This window comes from Pituophis catenifer, unplaced genomic scaffold (genome assembly GCF_029215685.1).
Source record: "Pituophis catenifer annectens isolate HBS135680 unplaced genomic scaffold, rPitCat1.0.hap2 SCAF_13, whole genome shotgun sequence".
NCBI lineage: Eukaryota > Metazoa > Chordata > Lepidosauria > Squamata > Colubridae > Pituophis > Pituophis catenifer.
In genome coordinates this window covers 26,011,554-26,035,987 of record NW_027256893.1, presented here as the reverse complement: position 1 = coordinate 26,035,987, position 24,434 = coordinate 26,011,554, and the positions used below count along the sequence as shown (strand labels likewise).

Below are 24,434 nucleotides of genomic sequence, written 5' to 3'. Positions count from 1 at the left end.
AGACGGGGCCGGTGGGGTGGGGTGTTCACCCGCAGCGCTACGGCCAGCGGGGCGACCCCTCCGGTCGGAGGGCGACGTGCGCCAAGAGCGCGGCGAGGGTCCGGGCGGAGCTGCGGCGGCTTCCTTTGCCCGCCGGCGCCCGCCAAGGAAGTGCCCGCAGCAACCGGGAAGCGGCCCTTCCCTCCAGCTGGAGGGGCCTGCCTGCCTGCGGGAGAACGCCGATGGAGGTGTCGAGGGTGCCCGCGCTCTTCCGGCAAGCCAACCGGGAATTCGAGCAGGTAGTTCGGGCCCCGTGCGTGGAGGCGGCGGAAAGGGGCCGTCGAGGCTGCCTGGCCGGCCAAGGGTGCCTTGGGTAGGCCAGGAAGTAAAACTGGAGGGGAACTGCGACTTCTGAATCCCGTTTTCTGCTGCCCGCCCCTTCCCCGGGCTGCGACTTCGGACGTCTCAACGTTTGACGGCCGCATTCTGAATTTCTTCCCTTCCAGGAAGACGGCGAGCAACCCGGCTGGGCAGAGCCCGCCTCCCCGGGCCTTGGCACTTCGAGAGGAAGGCGGGCGCCCCCGGACGCCCCGATGACGGTGGAGATCGGTGCAGCCGGTGCCGTGGCCGCCAGCTGCCGGTCCCCGGAGCCGGAGGGCTCCCCAGCTGCCCCCGTGGCCCTAGCAGTCAAGGACATGGAGCGCTTGATGGGGGAGTTCGGCGTGGACCTGGCCACGGTCACTCAGGCTTTTCTGAAGAACAGCGGAGAAGTGGCCGCCGTGGCCAGCTACCTGCGGACCGGGCGCCGTCCGGACGGGCGACCTCTTTGGAACAGACAGGACGATGAGGACTTGCTGAAAGGCGGAGAGGGAACCAGGAATAACTTAGAAACAAAATATGGAGTAGGAAATGTAAATAAACGAGAGCTGTTCAGGAGAAGTTTGTGCCAGGAGTGAAAATCACCAAAGCTGCTGCAGTAGGACAATTGCCTTTTTTTTTTTTTTTTGCAATTTTTATTTCCATAGTAAGCTGTTTACTGTTAATTAGGATGGCAGTTGTTCTTGAATGGTCAATGTGGATCTGACAATAAAATTTTACAAAACTGTCTTATATATTCTGTTACAGCCATGTTTCTCAGTTAATTGACAAAACTATTTTGAATATTAGGCAGTAAGCTATATTTTTAAAAAAATAAGTACAGACTGTGTTATCTACAATGAACCTGGGCCTGAAACCAGGTCAAGAGAACAGATTTGTGGCCATGGGAAGCATTCCAGCTGCCAATCAGATAGTAGATTGTGCAGATTGTGAACTGATGGGACAAGTAAATAGAGGTTTTGGGGTGCTTTTACTTCCTTGTCAGCGACTCCAGCATTGCTTGCAGGACAAATGCCAGGTGATCCCCCATCCTTTCATGTTGGGATCCATCTACACAGGCTGCAGCTTCCTGGGGCAGTCTAGTTGTGATGCTTTGAACTGCTGGAAGCTGGACAGGCAGTATTTATATTCAACTTGGCCAAGAGGTCAAATGCCATGTTCTTTTGTTCATCCTCAGATCTAGCAGGCCGGTAACCCAAACGTTTCATAGCTTCCTTGCAGATATTTTGTAACATTGCTGTTTGGAGATAAGAAAGAGTCTTTCTCCAAGCCTGTGACACATTCATTGCATCTCTGGCATCAGTGTCAAAGACCTTGGTACCGAGGCCTTGGCCATGTGTGATGTGCTGCACCCAGGACTGAAGACTGGGAAGGAAGGGAAGCCCTGCAAACTGATACAGCTGAGCAGCTCTTGACAAGGGAGCCTTAACGATATCCTCGTAGCGCACCAAGATGTAGCGATCTTTCAGGGGCTGCTTGACCTCAGTGTATATGTCAATGTGGCTTTTGCAAATTGCCTTCATGGCAGCATAGGGCTTCATGTCCTTCATATTATTATGCCCCACCACAATCTTTGTGTCACGGGCAAGTTCATTTGCTACGTTCTCACGGGAATGGAAAACAGCCCTGGGATCACGGACCAGGTGGATGACTCTGAGGTCCAGGGAGGGGTCAGTGAGGAGAGGATAAAGCACCTTGATGTTGAAGAAACGGACTTCCTTTAAGACAACATGGCTGTATGTCTTACAAGCCTCTTCCACTTTGCTGAATGGGTAATTTCCACAGAGTATCTTGCAGGAGTGTTTAGAAATTATGTCACTGCGCTGGAAAAGGTCACATGCAGGGGGGGAACACAAAGCCCGGCTGGTCTCCCACTGAAAGAGCGCAGACTTATTCCTGTGCTCATTCATATAGGCATCAAAGACGGACATGTCACACTTGAAGACTGAGCGAATAAGGTCCCGCACTGCCATGTGCAAGACCTTGGCGCTGCCTTGGTACATAGTTGCCCACACATGCCAGGCTGGCTCCATCAGGTAGAAAACACTGGGGTGCTGACTGAAGAGCTGCCCTACAAAGGATGATCCAGACCTCCAAGAGGAGAGGATGAGGATATGCTTCTGAATCACCTTTTCCTGGGGAGTGTGCTGAAGGTGAAAAATGAAACAGAGGAGAACTGCTACCTGGATTGCTAAAATCACCAGGATGTCAGTCTTGTTCAGCTTCAACATGGCTGCCTGGAAGTGAGAGCAGAAGACAGACAACTGTCAAAATGCTAAACTATGTTTCCTTGTTATCTTAATAGCTGCTGCTATTAGTTGCTTGCAGTAACTGTCCTGTAAACTGTACAATCATACTTGGAATATTGCGTGTTGTTCTGCTCATCACACCTAAAAAAAAATTATTCAACTTGAGAATCCCTGTCCTGTAGAAATAGGCCTAGTACCCACTTTCCCACCTTTTTCCCAGGCAGAGGAAGTCCAAGAGTGATCAGAATATTACAGTTCTCACAACACTAGTTGTAGAATTTATGTGACAAGGCAAATCTTGATATGCGGTTCATAGGATCTCATAAGAGATCCAATTGATTTTTGGAAATCTCCATAAAATTGTAAGATGGCAGTTTCCAACTCTTCAGTGTAACAACCCAATTTTTATTCTACTGCTGGCCACAGTCCAGGCTGAGTGTGGACAGCTGGTAGTTCATTGGCTTGGCCAATGAAGCAGAATGTGGCTGCTGTAAACACAATTATCATCTGACACTTGTTAATTTTGCAAGGGTCATAATTCAATCTGGCCTCTGCTATTTTCATTCAACAGAAACCAGTTGCATCTCACACCTCTGTTTAGGGCCCACTTTCCCATGTGCAGCATGGTCTTCAGCTTCCAGACTATACATTTCCTAATTATCACTTGTCTCACTTACCTCTTGAGCCTCTGGGAATTGAAAGGAGCTCACAACATTTTCATTGGCTGCAGCCAGCTAGGAAAAAAAATTGTCCCTTGCCAGAGCAGGGGCAGCACGCACTGCCTGCCAGCTGGGATTCAATATACACTGCTTCGGGAAGGAGCTGCTGGGAGGAAAAGACTCCAAAAGGAAAGTCAGATTACAATGGGGAGGAGAAGTAATGGGGAGGGAGCCTCATTAGGCCAGGCCATCCTCTACAGGACAGAAACAATAGGTGCTAGAAGAAATAGGGATGTCCTTACAAATGCCTGAGGAGGGTGGCCCAAAATTAAAGTCTAGGAAGGGTGCTTTACGCTTCCCTTCCCACATGTAGAACTGAGGACAATTAATGGAATGCAAGCCAGGCTCTCTTTCATCCTGCTCATGCTATATCTGCAGAACAAATGGACACAGCAGGTTTACTGAATGCCAGGTTTAGGCAAAGATGCAGGCTGAATGCATTGTAAATCAAAGTTTGGGCCATGCCAGGGCCAAGGACACAACTCTGAAGGACGACTGATTGGTAAAATACCTGCCTCTCTTCCCAGGTGCCCTAAGTGGCAGGGAAGGAAACAGCCTCACTTAGTCCAGACCTGAGATTCTGCCCACGAGCCAGGGCACAATGATACTTGAAGGAAACAGAAGGGCCCTTGCCACATGGCTCTGCATAGGAATCTGTCTTGCCATAACCAGGAGGTCCAAGGAAAGGGAAGAAAAACAGCCAACAGGTGATCATACTGATGGGAAAAAGTGAAGCCATTTCCTCTGTTGGCAGAGGAGATGATCCCATACATTCTAGCTATCCTGGGCACGGTTATTCATGTGCCAGAAGAGTAAAGGGGGCAGGAAAGTTAGTTGCAAATGATTTCCAAGCAGCATGCCTTTGGCCAAGTGTTGGCTTTTCCACATTCTCCTCTTCCCTCCCTTCTTCCCTAGCTCTAGTGGAACAATGGAGTTGGAAGGGTCTTCTAGTCCAAACCCTGCTCAAGCAGGAAACCCTATACTATTTCACACAAATGGTTGTCCAATTTCTTCTTAAAAACCTCCAGTCTGGAGGCAAATCGTTCCACTGATTAATTGTTCTGTCAAGAAATTTCTCCTTAGTTCCAGGTTGGCTCTCTCCTTGATTTGTTTCCATCCATTGCTTCTTGTTCTGCCTTCAGGTGCTTTGGAGAACAGGTTGACCCAGGGGTGAAATCCAGCAGGTTCTGACAGGTTCTGGAGAACCAGTAGCGGAAATTTTGAGTAGTTTGGAGAACCAGCAAATACCATCTCTGGCTGGTCCCAGAGTGGGGAGGGAATGGGGATTTTGCAGTATCCTTCCCCCAGAGTGGGGGGGGGAATGGAGATTTTGCAATATCCTTCCCTTGCCATACCCACCAAGCCACACCTGACATCAGGATCAGATGGCTTCATTTATTTGACCTAAGCAAGCAGAACTTGTAATGTAAAAAGTTCACCAATGCCTGACAAACAGCATGATTAACTTTCCAGAAATAGATCAGAACATGGACCAATTTGGCTTGCAGGAGGTGCTAAAAATGGTCTGATTCAGCTGTGAGCTGTTGGAAAACATTCCAGAAAAAAAATCCCTCCAGGAGCTCCTGATGGGAGAGGTTACAGGGCAACAACTTGGAAGGACTAGGACTAGGTCATTTGGTAGCTACACAGAGACAAGCAAGCCAGCACTCTGACAATAATGGCAGAAAGCGGCATCTCGCTTTTGAGTTCAGAGATAGGAAAGGTAAGAATAATGATTGAATGTTCAAAATGTTTATGATCATATTATAAATTGTTTTTTATTTTTAGCTTGCATATTAGAAGATTTTTACAGCAATCCTCTTAGTTGGCTCTTTTATAAATTTCAAGCTGCTGACCCTATTGAAAGCAACTTTTGCAGCATATGAAGAAATCATTTTTCTAAATCAACATAGGTGTTTTTTCCAATATCAACAGGACTGGAATGAGGTACATTGCCAGGCTAAATGAAGGTGAGTGACTTAGGATCAATCCGCACAACCCAATTTCAGTCCAAGAAGGGGCCAAAATGATATAATCTATCTGCACACAACCCAACAGGAAGGTAGCCACCCACCCACCTGCCCCAATTTATGCATATCTGCTGTGCATAAAACATAGTTTCTGGCTCCTGACAGTTCAAGCAAGTTTGTCCCAGTGGCTTCCAGCTCCTAATTTCCTCCCAGGCAAACATATATCTAGTTAGTTGCTGTGCACTGTAGCAGCAGTAGTCTCTTTCCTCTAGTCCCTGGGAGCTACCCTCCAGTCCCATCCACTCCACCCCACCCTCCCCTTTTTTTGAGTTTGCCAGTGAAATGGTGAAAGCTGACTTTTGGTTTAACAAGTCAACCAAGAGAATCACAAATGGACAGATCTGTCCTTGAGTGCTTTAAACAAGTGAAACCTGCAAGAATTGTGCCACTTTCCGCTTCTGGCCCAAGGAATACATCTTTCCTGCTGCAAGATGAACTTGCATAGCTTTTGCACACAGTCAGACATTTAACATGCATTTATTCATACAAAAAATACAATAACTTATAAACTTCAAATCCGTGTACAAGAAAACAGATTGCAGGTGTACTTTGGGGTGGGGGAGAGATGAGGTTTCTTTCTTTCTGTGGAAGGGTTGGGTATTTTCTGCTCTGGCTTGCGGCTGGCACGCAGGTTCCTTCTCGCAGCTTCCCGTAGACTCTAGAAATCATTCAGCTGGTGATTGAAAGCTGTCAAGCATGCCCAGGGCTGCTGCAGAAGTTTCTTGAGCCCGCTGGGCAGGAAGGAGTGTCACTGACAGCCTACTTCTAAACAGGCCCTAGCAGTTCAGAGTCCAGAACAAGAATGATGGTGCCGAGTCAGGCTGCTCAGGGAGCAAACTCAGAGCAGGTGGAGTAGAATGTCAGGTGCACGTGCTCAGGCCTACTTGTCACATTCCAGATCCTGGGTCCCTTCTCCCCCTTGATAGTGCTTCTCACAGAAGTAGCGGATACGCTGGCAAGCCTCCATCATCATCTCCTCAGGCACGGTGATCACCACACGGAAGAAATTGGGGTACTCAAAACACTGCCAGGAGAGACAGCTGAGCCATTAGCCACTGGACTCTCTTGGGGCCTTCCCAGCTTCCCAAGCAGAGCACTGGGGTTAATGCCCTGTAAATCAGTCCCATTGCTGCTACAACTGGGCTTTTTAAAGGAAAGCAGGGACAGGAGGATAGCCAGTAGACACAGCTTCTTTTTTTTTTTTACAAATTCCACTGTGCTTATTCCCCCTTGGCCCCATGTTCAAGGCCAGATACAGTTTTCCTTCTTTTTAAGAATGAAAAGCTTGTTCCTGTTTCATCTCCCATAGCCTCCAAGGTTGCTACCAGGATGACAAGCTGCAGACATAGCTGCAGAGGGAAGGGCTCCAACCCATTTATTTTTAATATGAAAATCCAGTGGAGAGAAGAGACAGTGCAGCAAGGAACATGGCAGTCTCCAGGCTAGCCCAGCCAAGGATTTAGCCAGAAGAAGATACTGCAGCACCTCTCATACCAGCCTCCATGAATGTGAAACTGGGGCCTCTGTCAGCAAAAAGAACAACTAGGGAAAAGAGAAGCAGCTGAGAGGAGAGCTGAAGCCAGGCCGAGAATTTCCATCATAACCGTCCCAGCACTCACAGTCTTCCCATGGAGAAATAATCTCACCGTGGCAGGTAGACAGAAGACTGACTGCTCTGCAATGAGCCTCTCTGTGAACTCCACATCGTTCTCAAAGTCTGGGAAATGCTCCATCTCGATCCCCACCTAGAGCCAAAGGGGTAGAAAACCGGTCACAGCCAAAGATCCTCCCTTCTCCCCCAAGAAACAGCCCTTGCTGGGGTGTCTTTGGGGAAGGAAAGAAAGTGCCTTCCATACCAACAGCTTTTCCCTCGACACCTCTCCCCAAATGCAGGTAGCTCACCATCAGGTACATGGCTCCCTGGGGCCGGACCGGTTTCAGCCCACAGACCCTGGAGAGGGCAGCATAGCAAAGGGCAGCATTGGACTGGAAAGAGCAAATAGGAAGTCAAATCACAGAGAAGGAAAACTTGGTCCTCCTCATTCACACAACTGGCCAGGCCCACCAAAGAGGACAGTGAGCGATTAAACATGTCTTACCTCAAAAATTAGCTGGACTACCAGAAGGGTGAAATATGGAATCTCTGCTTGCAACAGATGTAATGTGACCACAGCTGGGTCCTGCTCAGTTGTGTTAGGGATGTGAACGACAGCAAGAAAGAGGCTTCTGGCCCCTTTCCACAGCCCCTTTCCCCATCTGTCGCACAACCCTTCACATCCCCACAGAGCTTCAGGCAATCTGTTTGCTCACTTTTGTAGCCCCATTTATCTCTTATCTTTTCTAGTAATAGAAAGTGTCCTAGTGTCCAGATTTCCCAATTAAAGGAATCTTTTCTTGAAACCACCTTAGTAGCAGTTTGTTTTCAAACTGGTGAAAAACAAAACAAAATATTCTCCCAGTTCAGTATCTTTGCAGAAATATATTAATGCCCGTTTTTAAACCTTAGCGCTAATATTACAGAAAGAAATAGCAAAGCACATTGAAAAGACCAGTGTTCATCTCCCATAGCGGGTCACCTGCTGTGCAGAAAGGAATAGCTGCCAAGTTCAGGGCAGTGAGACAGGACGGACTTGGCTTTCACTGTCTTTTTTATTTCAATCACAAAAAGAAAAGAAAATGTGCTACACCTGTGTTTCGGAAGCATGCTCTGCTGCAGGTGTTGACAGCAAGCTCTGAATGTGTGAGCTTGGCTTTTCCCTGTTCTTTGTCTTGCTATTTTCCTTAGAGAACAAAGTCGGAAAACAGGTCAACTGTCCAGATCTACATGTTCTCACAACAAAAATGACTGAGTGCACTTGACTTTAGCCAATGCATGACTGGACCTGTTTGAGATTAAATTTAATGCCCTTGAGACTGAGTTTATTAACCTCCCCATCAAAACTGACCCATTCAGCCTAGTAGGAACTGTGTCTGCCTTGGCTTCTTTCTGAAAGTACAAGCACTGCTGGCTCAGTGGCTAAGATGCTGAGCCTGTCAATCAGAAAGGTCAGCAGGGTCTAGTATAGTATAGGTCTCTTGTGTGAGCAGGGGGTCGGACTAGATTGCCTGCAAGGTCCCTTCCAATGATGATACTGTTACTGTTACCTCTATTGCAATGTGTTCTTAGAAACAGTTGAGGCCTACCTTGAGGAAGCTGAGAGTGTTGTGATAGAATTCAGAGGATGTGCGATGGAAGATATGCCCAAGAGCTCCCTGGACGGCTGTGCAGGGCCCCAAAATCCTTTGGCTCAGCCTCAGAAGGCCTTCCCTGATCTTTAAGGCACACAGAAAAGGAGGAGGAGGGAAGCATCAGATTCCTGCCTATAGGTCAGTCCCCTGCCCACCAGGTTTTCCACGCTCGCTTGCCCAGCATGAAGAGGGGCAGCACATGAAGCAGGCATAAACATTACAAGGAATGGTTGGAATGGAACCAAGAGGGCCAGCTCTTCCTCCTTCCTCCTTCCTCCTCCCCCCAGCAGCCAAGTGTGTATTTCTCTACCTCCTCTCCAAAGATGTCCCGGCGGTCGTGGATCAGAATCCATCCCATCCTCCAGCCGGGGACCAACCATCTCTTGGCAAGGCCTCCACAGGACAGGATCGGGACATTAGTGCTAAGCTTTGCAAGGGATTCATATTTGCAGTCTTCAAACACCTGAGTGTGGAAGAGTTGGAGGAATCCCGTTTAGTGGCTGGTCAAGACTCGGAGAATGGAGTCCCATACTCAGTTTCGGACACAAAAGCAGGCTTCTCTTGAAGGCTACCCTCTGCCATTGTCATGTTATTCCAGCCCCCTTCTTCTCCCCCACCCCTGTCCCACCATCTCTCTATTCCTCTAGACAGACAAACGGTGCTCCTCACTCACCATTTCTGCATAGATCTCATCAGCCAAAATGGGGACACACTGCCTAGAGGCCACTGGGCAACAGAAGGAAGGAAGACAGACATTCAGAGAGTGACTGGGTGCCCACAACTTGGATGGGCTCCATAGCCTGGAGCCTTTTGTGATTCCTTTTATCCCATGCAAAGCAGCACAGAGTTTAGCACAGGAACACATGCATGAGGCATTTCAAAGCTGGTCGGAAGAATTACCCGTCAGAATCTTCTGAAGGTGACTTCTGCTGAAAACAGAGCCACAGGGATTGGATGGGTTGTTCACAATCAGACAAGCTGTCCTGTTGTCCACCAGAGATTCCATTTGCTTCAGGTCAATTTCCCAGGACTTTTCTGGCTGATGCAAAATGGAAAGGAAGATGAAGAGAGTGAGGAAGCCTGAAATCAAATAACAACCATCTTCACTCTGGCTATGGGGCCTTTGCTCCCTGCCTGAGTCAGAAGTGATAGGCAGGTAAAGGGGAGGGCAAGAGGGACTGGTGGCCAGCCAAGAAACTGAGGCATTGTATAAGGAAAGCTTTCTTTCCTGATCCCAATTTACAGCTCATATAATCAAGAGCTGAAGAGTGCTATTAAGTTTTATTGATCAGTAGCTGCAAGATGTTGTCTTGGAAGAAAAGATAAAAGTTTCCAAGTAAGCAATTTAACACATTGGTTATAAACATTATATCACACATCCAGGAATAAACAATGTTGATCTAAGGTAAGAATAACTTCGTTTTTGATCATAGTTATTTCTAACTTGCCTCTTTCTCTGAGAATTGTGCAAAAAGGGATTTTTTTCTAATTCCTGCAAAGCCTCTCTCTTCTCCAACAATTGGTTTGGTACATCCAATCTGCTATCGCAGAGGCTTCTAGCTATTCTTTTGCACACCCTAAATATGGCTTTGGTTTTGACCACTAATATTGCAATGGTTCCAGCTCTCTTTGAGATTCCTCCATCAAAGCCACTTCTCCAAGTCTTGAACCTTGGTTCTGTTTCACTTTTGGGAGAAGGGTGAGGGTCCCCATATCTAGATCCAGCTTACCAAGAGATTGTAGAACTTGACTTCGATTCCCATAGAGTGAGCCAAGGTTTTGTAGAGGGAGAAGCCAGGGCGTGGCACCAGGATGTTCTGTCCAGGATTAGCAAGGACTGCTAAAGCTAATTCAATGGCCTGACTGCAGCCACTGGTCAGGATTACATCCTGGAAAGAAGGGAGGGAGGGAGGGAGCTGTGAGTCGAATGGGCACTTCATGGCTTTCAGTTCAACAGACCCACATGAAGATCAGAGCCCCTGGAACTTTAAATGATTATTGCACGTTTAAAATTAGGTGGGGTGTCAAAACGCAAGCCTCTTTCCCCAAAAATGTTCTTACTCTTTCTCAACATATCAGTGTTGTTACCTGGGCTTTCAGAGGTGCTTCTGGACAATTGTAGTAGCTTGCAACCACTTCTCGACAGGACAGGTAACCTATAATGGGTGGGAGGTGAGATGAACTGAGTGTTCAGTGCTATGGCTGAATTAAAAAGACTTATAAAATGGAAACTTTCTGAATTCCAGTCTTAGAAGCCTGCACAGAATGTTATTTAGTGCCCTCCCCCACCCTTTTGCCAAGGATTCCCTTAATAAGATACTCTTGGACTTTCAGCTCATGTAGCAGAGGCCTTCCCCTTTGACCCAGTTCCCTATCAGGGTCAAAAAGGCTTTCTATGGGATCTCAAGGCCACTGTCTGTTAGTGCTCCACCCGCCGCTGCCGCCTTGCCTTGGATTTTTCCACAGAGCCCAAAGACTCACCCACAGATGGGGCATAGCCATTGTATTTTCCAGAGTCCAGTGCTTCTTTCATGGCCCGTGTAACTTCATCATCTGTAGGAAGGTTTCCAAAGACAGTTGGATCTCCTGTAGAAAAGTAGAGGGTGAGGCGCCTAGGTTGTCAGTAGCTGGACTGTATTGAAAAGGGTGAAGGTCAGAATCTCTCTGGACCAGCCAGAGCCACCTACTCACCTATGGACAAAGATATCAGAGCTTTCCTGGGGTTGGGCTCCACTTTCATGGCATCCACAATGGCTCGAATGGGATTGAAAGTTCTTCTAGACATTTCTGAAGCCCTGACCGCCCAGTGGGGCTTGCGGCCTTTTCCCTTGGGCAAAGAAGGGCTTTTTCCATTGAGGTTGACATGGACATCTAGGACAGAGGACAGGGCGGTGTTGTTGTTCACCTGGATCAGGCAGGAGTCCATCTCGGGAAGGGAGAGCCTGCAGGGGACACAGAACAAGGCTGATGCCAACCCCAAAGCTGTCCCTGTGCCTGCCATTGACTACCGAAACCTACAAGGTGATCGATCCCGGCAGCAGAGGGATGAGGGTGGGGGCGGGGTGGCACGTAAATTGCTACGTAAGAGTCTTCCTCTTATGTCCTGTACAGGTACCAGTTTAGCAGCCACAACACAACCAAGGAGAGAAAGGTGTTGCAGCACAGCAGAACTATCCTTGAACCTTTCCTGCTCCTTCCCCTCCTCACTCACTCTGGGAGTATGAACTTTGGCCTGTGAAAAGCTGGCCCTTTGTGCACAGGATGATCCAAGTTCACATTCTGAAGGCTGTCAGGAAAGCAACATATCCAGCTGCTCTCCTCCCAAACCCAGGAGATAAAAACCCATTACAAAAAATTTGATAAAGCACCTGAAACCAATTTGTTCTTCCATCTGTTAGAATGAGATCACACAATATCAAGATATAAATGAAAAACCACAGAACATTTCCATATTCTTATGCAAAGGGAGTATGTATCAGCTGTGGGCAAAAATGTTTTAGGTTGCATCCTACAGTTTTCAAAGTGTCAGCAGGAATTGTTCCACTTCACTTCAGTTGTGTAAGTTACACCCTGCCTTCAGTCCCAGTTGCAATGGGAAGAGGTTTCAGGGAAATTGAAATCAGTTCCGAGGACAAAAGAGTGACCAGGGAATAGAAAAACAGAACATAAAGGACCTAAGTATGTTTAACCCCGAGACAAGATGGAGAGGAGCAATATAAGAGCCCCCACCCCAATTTACAAAAGAATGAATTCAGAAGAAGGTCAAGACCTTTTCTCTCTTGTTCTAGAGGACAAATACAGAATAATGGAGACAAGTTACAAGAAGGCACATCTGAATTGAATATTGGCAAAATCTTCCTAACAAACTGCAAAAGTTTGACTGAGGAAACGATTACCCAAAGAGTAATTGTGGCATATTAAACCATCCAGTATTCTCAGATTGTACTCCATTTGGAGCTGCCAGTCAGACAGGAAACTATAGGTCAGCTCCTTGGTCCTGGCACTGTCCAGTGTCCTCTTGTTCATTTGTTCTCCTTTTGGGGTTCTCCGGCATTGTGCCTGTACAAGGCCAGGTCATGCACAACAGTCTTCATTAGAGAGGGCACGGTTAGGAAGAGTTCAGCGAGCACCAAATGCTGCTCGAATTTTGAAATGACCCTTGGTTAAACTTATTTGTAGAGGGGGTCACTGGTGTCTCTGAACCTGTTACTTTTCAGTGCTAGCACTAATGATGTTACCTAGTTTGGCTAATGAAACATCTGCAAGAAAACAACCAAGCTCAAAGAGCACTAAGGACCCCTCATTTCAACCCTGAGCTACAAAGATACTCCTCTATTGTTACTTGTAGTGCCTCTTGGTTCAGGAACCCCAGGTGTTGGTGACTTACCTGAGACACCCAAAGATGTGGCTACAGCTCAGTGTGATGGTGAAGATGAGCAGAGGAGCTTTCAATGTGGTTGAACCCAAGGCAGAACCAGAGTGCTAGAACACAAGTCCTTTTATGCATGGCAAGCCTGCAGCCGCCTAGAGTCAAGAGCAGGGTGTCAGCCTGGAGTCCTCCAGCTATTGGCTGATGTGGAGGGCTGTACTTTCTACCCAGGGACACCCCCAACTCTGATTCCATCTGGCTCCAAACATCTGGAACAAACACGGGCTGCATGTTAACTCTTTCAGACAAGGGCCAAAACTGTCTGCTGGAACCACATTGCTCCCCTTCCAGAGCCAACCATCCAATATGGGTAGAATTCTTCTTGGCCTACCTGACACCTGAGATCCATCTTCTCCCAGGGTCAGGAAAAGCCACCAGCCCAATGTAACCCCCATGGGTTAAAGAATGGACACCTTCAGAATCTAACCAAAGAGACTACATGATGCGAAGATGGGAGTGAAACCCAAAGAGTTAACTTCAGGCATGATCCAATGCTTTGCCTGGCATTTAAGGCAGCCTGATGCAATCCATGAGGCCCACCTCATCAGCTCCACGTTGCAAAACACAATAATTGATCCCAAATGCTCTAAGCACCAGCTGGGAATGGGAAGGCGTCACACACCAACAACAGATCTGCCCCCTCCTCCAACCATCAGTAATCCACTTTACCAATACCTAAAGAGGAAAGGGATTTCATATTTCTCCAGAATTCTGCTTTCTTTGGGACAGAGGAAATCCACAAGAAGTCAGTGGCTGAGTTTGATCCTTCTCTGAATCCTGGCACTTTACATAGAGAGCAGCTGTATTGACAGGCAAGAGAAGGACTCTGTCTACTTTCCTCTAAAGTACCTTCTTTCGTGAATCTTGGTAGACACTGAGGATAAATATGTGCCAGAGTCTCCAGGTCATCAAAAGAATCCAACACTGAAGAATAAAGAAAAGAAAGGGAGGGTTGGCGGGTTGCCCCATTAATGTCTGTCCTCCCCCTTCAGGTCTTCCCATTCCACCTCTGGCAGATTTTGCTCAGTGCTCCACCAACCTCCAAGGACAGTTGTTATTTCTCTGCCCTTCTCAAGTCTTGTGGAGGTCTCCCTCCACAATTTCAGACTGCAGCAGACAAGGTCTTGCAACCCTCACAGGCAGCCATGCTCCTCCCCACCCCCATGGCCATCCCAGGATCTGTCCGCAACCTCATCCAAAAAACAGCTCAGTCTTGAATCTGCTTAATGGAGGGGATAGCAAGGCCTTCATACAGCCATCTTTGCTCATTCTTCCAACACGCACATGAGATTATTCACATGTTTCTGAGGCTGCTTCTGCAAGGACTCATGTGTCAAGCAGTGGCAGGAACACAGATGACAGGCTCCCCAACCCCCTTGTAGCACCTAGCCCTCTTATTTCAGCTGTATCCCACACATGTACCTTGCCCCAAAGTCTAGCTCCTTTGCTTTAGCTGGGAGATGAACCAAGGACCTGCCTGAATGTGAATAGTTGTGTTCCCAGGCCCAAAGTGGTAGGGGCAAGAGGAGGGAAATAAGTGGAGATGGCAACAGGCAAAATCCTCATTTCTACCTGATTCATCCTCCCTTCCAACCATACCATCTGCTTATTAAACAATTACAAAGCCCATCATATATGGTGGTTTCTGCAAGGATCCCTGTCCTGCTTTGGACAATCCTTCTGTGTTGGGGTTTTCAATCATCAGAACAGCCCCTCCACGTTCCATCTTCAAGATGATTCTGATTCCCTTGTCCCTGCTCTTTCCCAACCCCAAATCAGCAAGGAAAAGGAGATCCCAAGAAGATTTCTGCTTTCAGATCCAAACGTGGCTGGACTTCATTGAAATACTTCATAGGTCATGGTAAAGGAACAAAGTAGTGGCCTTCCTCAACACCTAACACTGCCTTATCTATCTTTTATCCTTGCTTTCTTAATGAGTACATTTCATTCCTCCTTAGCTGCTTTAATGCCTCCCCCACACCCATTCTTGCCCACCCATCAAGCTGTACTAATAGAAATCTTATTTGTGTCCATCAGCAGCTCCAGGCACCCACCCAAAGCCTTGGGTAGGAGGAGCAGGACAGCAGAAGACTCTCCATAGCAAGTGGCTGAGTCACAGGAAAGGAGGGAGTGCAGGCAGGCGAAAGCCCCTTCCATCTCCATCTCCTCCTGCGCCAAATCCCTCTTTGAAGCCAAAGTCAATATTGACTCATTTTGTCACTGGCATTTGACATGTGCTTTTCTATTACTATCCACTTGCACAGCCTGTTGTCTGTGGCCTTTTCCCCTCTGTGGCCTTGAAGCCCCAGTGAGCTAAGCAAATAGACTTCAGAGGCCTCTGTTGACTTCAGCCGCAGGCCTCCTCTGAGAGGGCAACTTCTCAGCAGAATAACGCACTTTTGTGGAGGAAGAGCTGGCATCTGAAACTCTTGGAAGGGACGAGCCTTCTGCCACTCCTCTGGTTGCATGTTGGCCAGGAGGCGCTACAAGGGGCGGCAGCAGCCACCAACTAGCCAAGAGTTTCTTTGTACTATCAGCAAAATTACCACATTCCCCCTCAGAGCAACATGCCCAGTGCAATGATTCCATGAAGCAGAGCAACAGGAATGGGCCAGTGGTCCTGTTGGCCTCTTCTCCAAGGATGACCATGTCCATAACTCTGAAGCCAAGAAGAGGGGTGAGAAAAGAAATGGCCATCCTTGAAGAAGGTGCCAGCAGGAATACTGGCCCATTCCTGTTGTTCTGCTTCGTGGAATGATTTCGCTGGCTTCCCCAGAGACCAGACCCTAAAAGCAGCACTGGGTTAACGGTGGGCACTTGCAAGGTGGGAATCAGCATTAATTTGGCTGGAGCTGCTAGACAGATATGTTCTGCAATCAAGGAGGAAGTCTGTTCAGTCTTGAACCAGTGGAAAGAATTGCCCAAAGTCCGTTGACCCTGAAAAACAGGAGGAAAAGGCTTAACTTTTAAATCTTGCAAAGACATAAGAGCTTGATTTTGGCTTGATTTCTACAGTAAGCCAAACTTCTACATATATATGCCTTTTTCCCCTTGTTGACCATAAAACAGCCCATCAAGCAATACCAAGTTCTTCAAGTTTCTGCTGTTTCTTTGTCCTGAATGTGGGGCTGAGTTTCTCAAACATAAGAAATACAGTAGCTGTGCCTTTCTTGAAATTTTATAATCTGTATAGAGGCCATCTCCAATGGTAGGGTGGGTGCTTGTGGCTCTACACTCATTCTTCTTCCACCTCCTGGAATACGGAACAATCACATTAACCTAAAGCCACTACACTTGGAAGTCCTCCTTTCCTAGGTAAGACGGCTACCCTCATCCTTGTGCTGAAGAAGTGGCGGTCCATTCTGTGATTGTTTGGCTCTGCAGCCTGAAGAAAAGTTGTTGATGGTACACTACAGAAAGTATACATTGGCTTGGCTTCCAGGAGATTTGACAGGAGCCCAAAGGAATCAGTAGCCCAAATTTTTCTGCTATATTTATACTTTCTGAAAGCAATTATGGCCAATTTATATTTTTCAATGTCATTTCAATGTCCTCGTTGGTGAGTCCTAGCAACTTCTAGAGATAACCAACCACTCTTGAGTTGATAAAAGGATGTCTCAGGAATGTCTGGGTTACACTTGTGAGTAACAGATGGGAAAATGATCTGAAAATGAACCCTCTGGAGTATGTTATAGCTGCCAGGAAGGTTATGATTAGGGTTCTTTTGGTTTTTGGGAGTAAGCAATTTCCAAATCATTTATGAACAAATTAACAAGCATCAGCCCCAACACAAATCCTTGGGGAACATTCCCTGTGTGAGAATTGATCTGGTTTTTTTTTTTTCCTCTTATCACAGGGATGCTAATTCTGATCAGATGTTTTGGACAAGATAGATGGACACTTTCCCCCAGATGCAGGATCATGCCTTGTACTTTTCCTACATCAACAGCTTCATCATGAGGATATGTGGGTATCACCCTATGGGCAGGAATGAACCGCTTAAGATAAGCACTCAATTCTATGGATTCTATTCTATGGATAAGTAAGGATATTAGAAAGCCATATATGAAGAATTTAAGCAACTGATGTGATTTGAGAACAAGTTTTATGTATGAAAACAATGGCCAAATGACCTCTTCTGTTTAGTTTTCTTCCCATCCTACGTAACTCTACTTTGGCTGGTCAGATTTGTCTCCATCTGAACTTTTATTTTATAACCATCGGATTTATTGTCATCTTGTTTTTCCCTACCTGTGTGAGAACTCTCACAGGTCTCTAAAAAAACAGCTGGCATGACATCTGTGTGCTGCGGTAAGCACTGTAAAAAAAGAACAACAATAAAATCTGGAGAATTAACCCTATGCACATACAGTACTTGTTATACTCTGATAAATAATCAATGAATGTTGACTTAGTTTTGCAGAACTCAGATTAAATCTTCTTTGGCAAGGCTTCTTTGCCTTATGCTTAGTAAATTTGGTTCTAACTTGCTTACTTCAAGTTCACCTATCAAAAAATAGATGGTGACTATTTTCTGCTAAAGATGAGCAGAAAACAGAAGTTACTATCTGCTTGACAAGTATTCAAGATACTTTCAGGAAAGGACAATGCAGATCTGAAAAACATTGTGTGGTTTCCAATTATATAGATATAAAGTTTATTGTCATTGTATGTATATACACGGTATACCCATACAACGAAATTCACATAACACCCAGAGACCAAGTCCAACACACATGACAATCCCCAGACACACCCCCACCCACCAAAAATTCCCCACCCCTAAACCACCCAAGCATCCACACAGCAGACCACTAAATCCTTGAGGTAGTGAACTACAACCGTCATAATAAAGAACATGCAAGTCTATCAGAAAATAGTTAGTTTAACTTTAAGGTGAGAAAGTAGGACAGTTCCAAATTCCACTCAAGGTTCAATATCTGAGAATTGGACAGTGCCACATGGAATATGAAGGTTGTAATCAGAGTCAAATGCTGGTATGGATATATTAATCAGATTTCTTCAGGCAAATATTAAAAAACTGCATCTGCATAATTCAAAGGCTGTGCATAATTTCATAGCATTTTAATTGGTCTTCATGATTACTTTGGCAACAGAAGACATTTGGACAGGACAAGCACTGGTTTGTAAATCAACCTGTTGCAGGTCACTGAGTGAGCTGATTTCAAAAGACTGAGATTTGTGTCCCTGTACTGCCTACCTAAGAGTCAGTTAAATCATTAACTACTTCTGAAAATAGTTGTGTTCCATCAGGTTTCTGGATGAAAAGAATAGAACCTCTCCACCTTCAATGAACAGCCAATAACCACAGGGGAAGCTTTATGAAAACCTGACATGAAATTGTTCCTGTGACTTTCACTAGAGTTAATGCATCAATTAAAATTTGCTAGAGAATACTTCATTTCCTCTGCTGGGGAGGATGCAAAGAAGAAAGCTCCCCATGGGGAGGGGGGACTTCATAAATCTTTTGAGGAACAAATGTTGGTTATTCTTTTGAAACATAATTTAGCATCCTATTCAATTCAGCCATCCTTGGCTGAGTTCTCAGAATTAAAAGTCTTGAGACCAATTCTACAAAGACATTTTTTAACTGACAACAGTTAAAACATTGGCTAAACACTGAAAAATGCAATTAGGTTGTACTGTGCAAAACTATTCTTGAGAATTTGCACACAGTGTATGACGAAGGATGACTGTTGCACTGGAAAAAATTGAAAAGGAATTAAATAGCAAAGCAGGATTGTTTTTTGGAAATAGTTCCTGGCTATTTTATAAGTATTCAACAGTACTGTCATTTTCTACATACACAGTGAAAAGGTTTTTGGTTTCACCCCTCTATTACTACATTCTTCCACTGGGACAGATTCTCTCTTCTAACTTGCAGGGATGGACATGTTCAGCTCTTTTGGAAAATGTATAATGTCTGCTTTCTTTCAGACACTTTTTTCCTTTGTCATGCATATAACCACAAAAGAAAATGTAACAAAAATAAGATACTGGTGCTTAGTTGAAATCCTTAGAGAAATGAAGGATAGTCCATGTACTTAATATTTCAAACCAGAATAACATGGCCAAACAAAAGAACTGAGCTTGGACATGAGCCATGTAAACAATTCTGAGACATCTTTGTTCATGGATTTATGATACTGTCTTGACCAAATGTAAAATAGCAGTGCCTCACAATAACTTAAAGTAACCTTTATAAAAGTTGACAATTGACCAGTATGAATTTTGGAATGGTACAGCATTATAATTTATTTTAACAGTGAAATGGAGGAGTGCTGAATTGTCGTCAGCATCGTGTCATATTAAGGAAGATTTACCCATGCCCTGCTCAGCTTGACTTATCTGATTGTGCTTGGAACAGCAAACATCGGGGGACTTCCTCATCAGCCATCAGCTCAGAGTTCTCCTGGGTGCCTCAGCTATCCCTCCCTCCTAGCTGAGCAACTAGGTCATTTCAGACTTTGAGCTCTGCTAAGGAGACCCATTATGGTGAGACAGACGATGTCTAACCAGATGCATCTGGGAGGAAGTTATCTGATCTATTTTAAAATCCAAACCAGGAAGAAATAATTCTGGACATGTAAAAATTGTACCTGCAGATGAAAATCCTAAAATTTCAGAGCTATCAGCCAGATTTGTAACTATTGCTATAAAAACAATTTTTTAAATAACACTAACTTGGGATTTTAAGTGTCTTATGACAGGGGTCCCCAGTCCCCCGGAACTGTGGATCAGCACTTGGCTGTGGCATGCCAAAAACAGGAACGCGCAAACAAGCGAAGCCCTGGGATGCAGGCAGCATGTGAAACCACACAAGGGGTCCATGGAAAAACCTCTCTCCACAGAATCAGTCCTTGATGCCCCAAAGGTTGGGGGCCGCTGTTTTATGAAACATTTATTAAATATTTTACTTGTTAAACTGTTTTATCTGAGATATGTGATAACTGTCTCCCAGTACTTGAGGGCATATCACAGAGAAGGTGGGATTCTCTAAGACACCAGAGGGCAGCACAAGAAATAATATAGGTGGACTGGACACTTGTTAAAGAGAGATCCAACCTAGAAGGAGAAATTTTCTGACAGTGAGAACAATTAACAATTAAGTTTGCCTCCCAGGGTTGCAGGTGCTCCCAGTCCCATCACTGCAGGGTTTCAAAAATAGATTGGACAACCATTTGGCTGGATGGTATAAGGCCTTGAGCAGGGGGTTGGGCTAGCCGCTAGAGGATTTTATGTCTGTGTCTATCTAATGCCAAGTTTACATTATATTTGAACTTGCTTGAGAATACAAAAGCAATATAATAAGAAGTAGCCATCAACCTAACCAAAATTAAAGGGAAGTCCAACGCCCAGCATCCCCACCCCAACATTCCACCTGCGAGGGAGGAGACCCCGACACCTGGGAGGAGCGCCAGGTCCCCACAGCCCCGGGAACCGCCAGATCCTGGGGGGCCCATTCCCGAGGGCAGGCGCTGCGGCCGAGCAAGGGCGCGGCTTTCCCCGCAGAGGCTTCGCTGGGCAGCAGGGCAGCTTGACGCTCCCCTGCCACAGCTCCTCCGCCCGCCAAGGAGCTCTTCCCTCGTTTGCTGGCGGAGCTCCCGACTTTTCCTCCAGCTCGAGGGATTCCCCAGACCCCAATCGCCTCGGCTCTCCCTCCGGGCGGAAAGGCAGGGACGGCACAGGGGCGGTGGGGCAGTAGGCGCCGCTTGGCGGAGGAGGAACCCGCAAGGCTCTGTGCGGAAAAGGGTAGGAGGGGCCGGCCCGGCGGCGCAACGACCGAGAACGGAGCCACAGGAGCGGCTCCAGCGAGCCCCGACGCCCCGCGCCAAGAGAACTGAGCTGCCGGATTAATGGAATAAACCGAGTCCCTTCTGGCGCCCTCCGGGAGGAGCTGCGGGGAATTTTGCGCGGGTCAGGCCAGCTGTCGGCGCCTGGGAGAAGCGGCCGAGCGTCCTGGGTCTACCGGGTCCGTTTTGCTTGAGGAGCCGGCGGCGAGGGCGGCAGCTGCCTCTCGTGGACCCGACGGGAAGGGCGGCCGATGGCGGGCCCGACTGGTCTTGAAAGCAAAGGCGAACGGGCCTGAGCCCTCCTGGCTGGAGAGCGAAGGATGGGCCAGCACTTGTAGCTGCCTCCCGTCCCTCGGGCTCTCGGCCTAGCCGGCTCCCACTTGTTCCGTCTCCTCCTCCTTTCGGCCCGGGACTACTTACCGCTAGCAGCCCAGAGCGGCACCCGGCGGCTTCAGCGGAGCCCACGCGGAGAAAGCCCAGCACACGGGAGGCCGTCCCGAGTGAGGCTGGAGCCCGCGGCTCGGTGCCAGCGCTCTTTTGTCGCAATGGCTGGCACAGCGGCGGCTTCGGCTGCAGGTGACCCGGAGCAAGAATATCTGCGGGGCTTTTCGCGGCGGCCGCCGCGGTCTCCCTTTTGATTGGTGGCTTCCGAATCAGCCGGGACCGTCAAACCAAAGCAATCCCGAGGGACGAACCTGGTCGGGCGGGAAGGAAAGCTGTGGCCACTCGAAGCCTCCCCCCCCCACCGCGCAGCACTTTTGCCCCGGACCTTGCAGGAGCTCGCCTTCAAAGCCAACGAGCCCCTTTGCTGCTTCTCCCTCGCCCAGAAACTGTCAGCTCTGAAGAGATCCAATTGAACCAATTGAACCAATTCTTTGGGATCTTGCTGTAGCCATTTTTAAAGTCCCGATGAGGCTCCAATTGAGAGCTGGGAAGATGTAGCTGCTTGAGTGGTCAAAAGATCTGCATTCCTCTACCCTTCTGGGGAGACCATGTGCCTGTATTTTTCAATACAGCCCCCTTGGTTCTGCCTCATATCTAGGGCAGCACATAAGACTGCCAAATATTATCCAGGGCCAACTTTGTCCAAGAAAGATTGTCCTGAGGCTGCTACACTTAGCACTGAACATCTGCCACTTACCAGCTTCTTTGCAGGGCCATGTGAAGATGGGATCAGCCCCTGGCCAAAAGGCACATCACCTTCAGCTCTGTCTGCCTTGAACTTACCCTATAGCACAAGTTATTACAAGAGCTGAGAATTTGGTTTTTAATTGTGCTATATATTTATACTTTATAAAGTACAATAGCTGGACAAAGTCTTAGATGTGAGATCCAGCTGTGGCCTCCTGGACTTTCTGATCCAATTTCTCCTTTTCTGTTTTACTTATAAATAAAAACTAACTTCTTTCAAGCTCGTATCAAGTACAGTTACTCTTCGGGAACTCTCAAATCTTTGTTTTGTGGGAATTGCAAAGCTTAATTCCAGTTGCAGCACGTGGACTTAGACAAGGGTTGAGGGAAATTCAAACACATCACAGAAAGATTTAATCATGTCTTATTACAAAAGCAGATGGACTAAATTACCTTTCACATTTGGACATGGCTTTCCTTGTGGCAGCAAAGAATTGTTTTCAGCCACTGGAAGTATTTATTGTACAATTCACCCAACATGCCAGGATTAATCATCAAGCTTGAATCTGCTAAAACAATTTTCTGAACATGCTGAACTGCTTGCGGGTGGGTGTGCATGTCCACTAAATCACCAGCTGTGCTTTTGCCTAGCATGTACAAAACTCATACCAGTGTCTTAGTCTCTCAGTGTCCTTCCCTTCCAGCCATTTGACTCTCGGTGTAGCCCTTCAGTGCTTTCATCAGGGGTGTCTTAGATCAGTGTTGGTGAACCTTTTTGGCACCGAGTGCCAAAACGGGAGCGTGTGCTGGAAACCGGAAGAGCAGTTGCCCAGTGTGCACATGTGCACCAGAAACCTGAAGATTATCTTCCTGGCATGTGCATGCGCACTGGGCAGCTGGTCTTCTGGTTTCCGGTGCTTCCACGTGCGTGAAGAGCAGCTGGCTGGCATGCCAGAACTTGGAAGAGCAATGGGCGACGGCTCGCGTGGCCAGAGAGATGGCTCTGCGTTCCACCTCCGGCACGCATGCCATAGGTTCACCATCACAGGCTTAGATCCTATGCTGTGTCACAAAGAGAGCATGCTATAGCATAGCTATGCTATGAGGGAATGAACTTGGGGTTGCTCTCTGAAGTTTGAAATAGCACTTTCAGCCTGTCATAAACACTTAGCGCCCCTACTTCCCTCATGCATGCATACATTCCCTTGTAATTTTACTCATAGGCATACAAAGTGTTGCAGTTGCCTGTGATAGGTGAGCCACACTGTGGCAGATCTTAGCTTAAAAGAGAAAATGCTAAGACAATGTGAGGAGGGATGTAGGAGAAAGATGATGAGCAACATGGACAATTGGCAGCTTATTACAAGCAGGCAAGAGGACTATCAGTCAATTGCCAGGGGCACAAACTACAGGTAGTCCTTGACTTACGGATACAATTGGATCTAGAATCTCAATTGTTGAGTGAAGCAGTCATTTAAGTGAAACACAATGTGACTGCTTTTTCGTTCTCTGTTCAAGTACAACTGGTACTTTCAGTTGTAGACTTTAAGCAATTTCCTGGGTTGTTAAGTAGACAGAGGGAAGAAGCTGCCTGTTTGGAACTGAAATCCTCTTGGCAGGCAGCCCTTTTGCTCTCAAAAGTTCCTGCAGCCCACCAAAGGATTTCAGGTGCTCTCATGCGTGGAGGGGAAATCCTTCATTGGGTTGAAGGAAGGTAGCTGAAATCCTGAAAATTTCAGCTCCATTCCTTCAGCCCTCAAAGGATTTCAGCTCCCTTTAGCCCTTTCACTTGAAATCTTTTCCTGCTGGCTTCTCAAGTGACTTTGAAGCCAGCAGAGAACACTGCAAATGGTGATCACTTGATTGCGGGGCACTTGGCAACTGATCATAAATGTGAACTGGTTGCCAAACACTTGAAATGTGGCTGTGATTGTATGGGGACCTTTTACCTGGCAGAAGTACTTTATGGCCCATAAAACACCCTTTCTGATCATAACTGTGGTTGCTAAATGTCCTAAGTCAAGGATTAGCTGTATCCACAAACTAGTGTGAGCAGTATATTCTGGTGGGAGTCCTGCCTGAAGCTTGATAGCAACTAGGAAAGGAGCAACCAGAGTGAAACAGCAGTTCCTCCCAACTACTGCCAGAACTTTGGGAAAGGCTTTTTTGAGACTTTTGTTTGAATTGAGTAATAAAAGACTGAGTATAAAGAGCTGAGTGGTAAAAATATGTTTGTGGGAACATCATAAATCTAGAAGAGCGGAGTTGACTCAGAGCAGTAGCCTGTTGGGGAAGGGGTGCAATACGATCAACCTGATTCATAAACTGTATTGTGTAGAGATTTGCTATGCCATGGTGCCAGTTCTTGGAAAACAAAGACCCCTCATACTTACTAGAAGCAGATTCATTGCTTTTTCTGCAAAGCAGGCAGGGATCCAGGATAGGAATACAAAGGACTCCTTTATAAACACTTACCT

General features: G+C 46.8%; 3 protein-coding genes and 1 long non-coding RNA gene across 5 annotated transcripts; 1 reads left to right on the top strand and 3 right to left on the bottom strand.

Moving 5' to 3' along the window:
* Positions 1 to 20: 20 nt before the first annotated feature.
* Positions 21 to 1,091, top strand: TERF2IP (TERF2 interacting protein). Its single transcript, XM_070952888.1, has 2 exons — positions 21 to 278; positions 486 to 1,091. The coding sequence occupies exons 1-2, from the start codon at positions 222 to 224 to the stop codon at positions 933 to 935; spliced, it is 507 nt and encodes a 168-aa protein (XP_070808989.1). The 5' UTR covers positions 21 to 221; the 3' UTR covers positions 936 to 1,091.
* Positions 1,092 to 1,436: 345 nt separating this feature from the next.
* CHST4 (carbohydrate sulfotransferase 4) lies at positions 1,437 to 2,588 on the bottom strand. Its single transcript, XM_070953017.1, has one exon. It carries the CDS (start codon positions 2,586 to 2,588, stop codon positions 1,437 to 1,439), a length of 1,152 nt encoding a protein of 383 aa, XP_070809118.1.
* Positions 2,589 to 5,816: 3,228 nt separating this feature from the next.
* On the bottom strand, positions 5,817 to 14,852 carry TAT (tyrosine aminotransferase). Of its 2 annotated transcripts, XM_070952723.1 has the most exons (13): positions 13,862 to 14,852; positions 12,971 to 13,107; positions 11,275 to 11,525; positions 11,065 to 11,169; positions 10,672 to 10,739; positions 10,314 to 10,472; positions 9,484 to 9,622; positions 9,257 to 9,309; positions 8,894 to 9,046; positions 8,539 to 8,667; positions 7,258 to 7,341; positions 7,002 to 7,100; positions 5,817 to 6,379 (listed from the first exon to the last, which is right to left on the bottom strand). In XM_070952723.1, the coding sequence occupies exons 3-13, from the start codon at positions 11,507 to 11,509 to the stop codon at positions 6,236 to 6,238; spliced, it is 1,368 nt and encodes a 455-aa protein (XP_070808824.1). In that variant the 5' UTR covers positions 11,510 to 11,525; positions 12,971 to 13,107; positions 13,862 to 14,852; the 3' UTR covers positions 5,817 to 6,235. The 2 variants fall into 2 exon arrangements, with proteins under 2 accessions (XP_070808824.1, XP_070808823.1); XM_070952722.1 differs by lacking the exons at positions 12,971 to 13,107; positions 13,862 to 14,852 and having other exon boundaries at positions 11,275 to 12,952.
* An 831-nt stretch (positions 14,853 to 15,683) lies between these two features.
* On the bottom strand, positions 15,684 to 21,332 carry LOC139323695 (uncharacterized). Its single transcript, XR_011601008.1, has 3 exons — positions 21,247 to 21,332; positions 17,264 to 17,330; positions 15,684 to 15,949 (listed from the first exon to the last, which is right to left on the bottom strand). It is a non-coding gene; the product is annotated as an uncharacterized lncRNA (long non-coding RNA).
* Between the last annotated feature and the right edge of the window lie 3,102 nt (positions 21,333 to 24,434).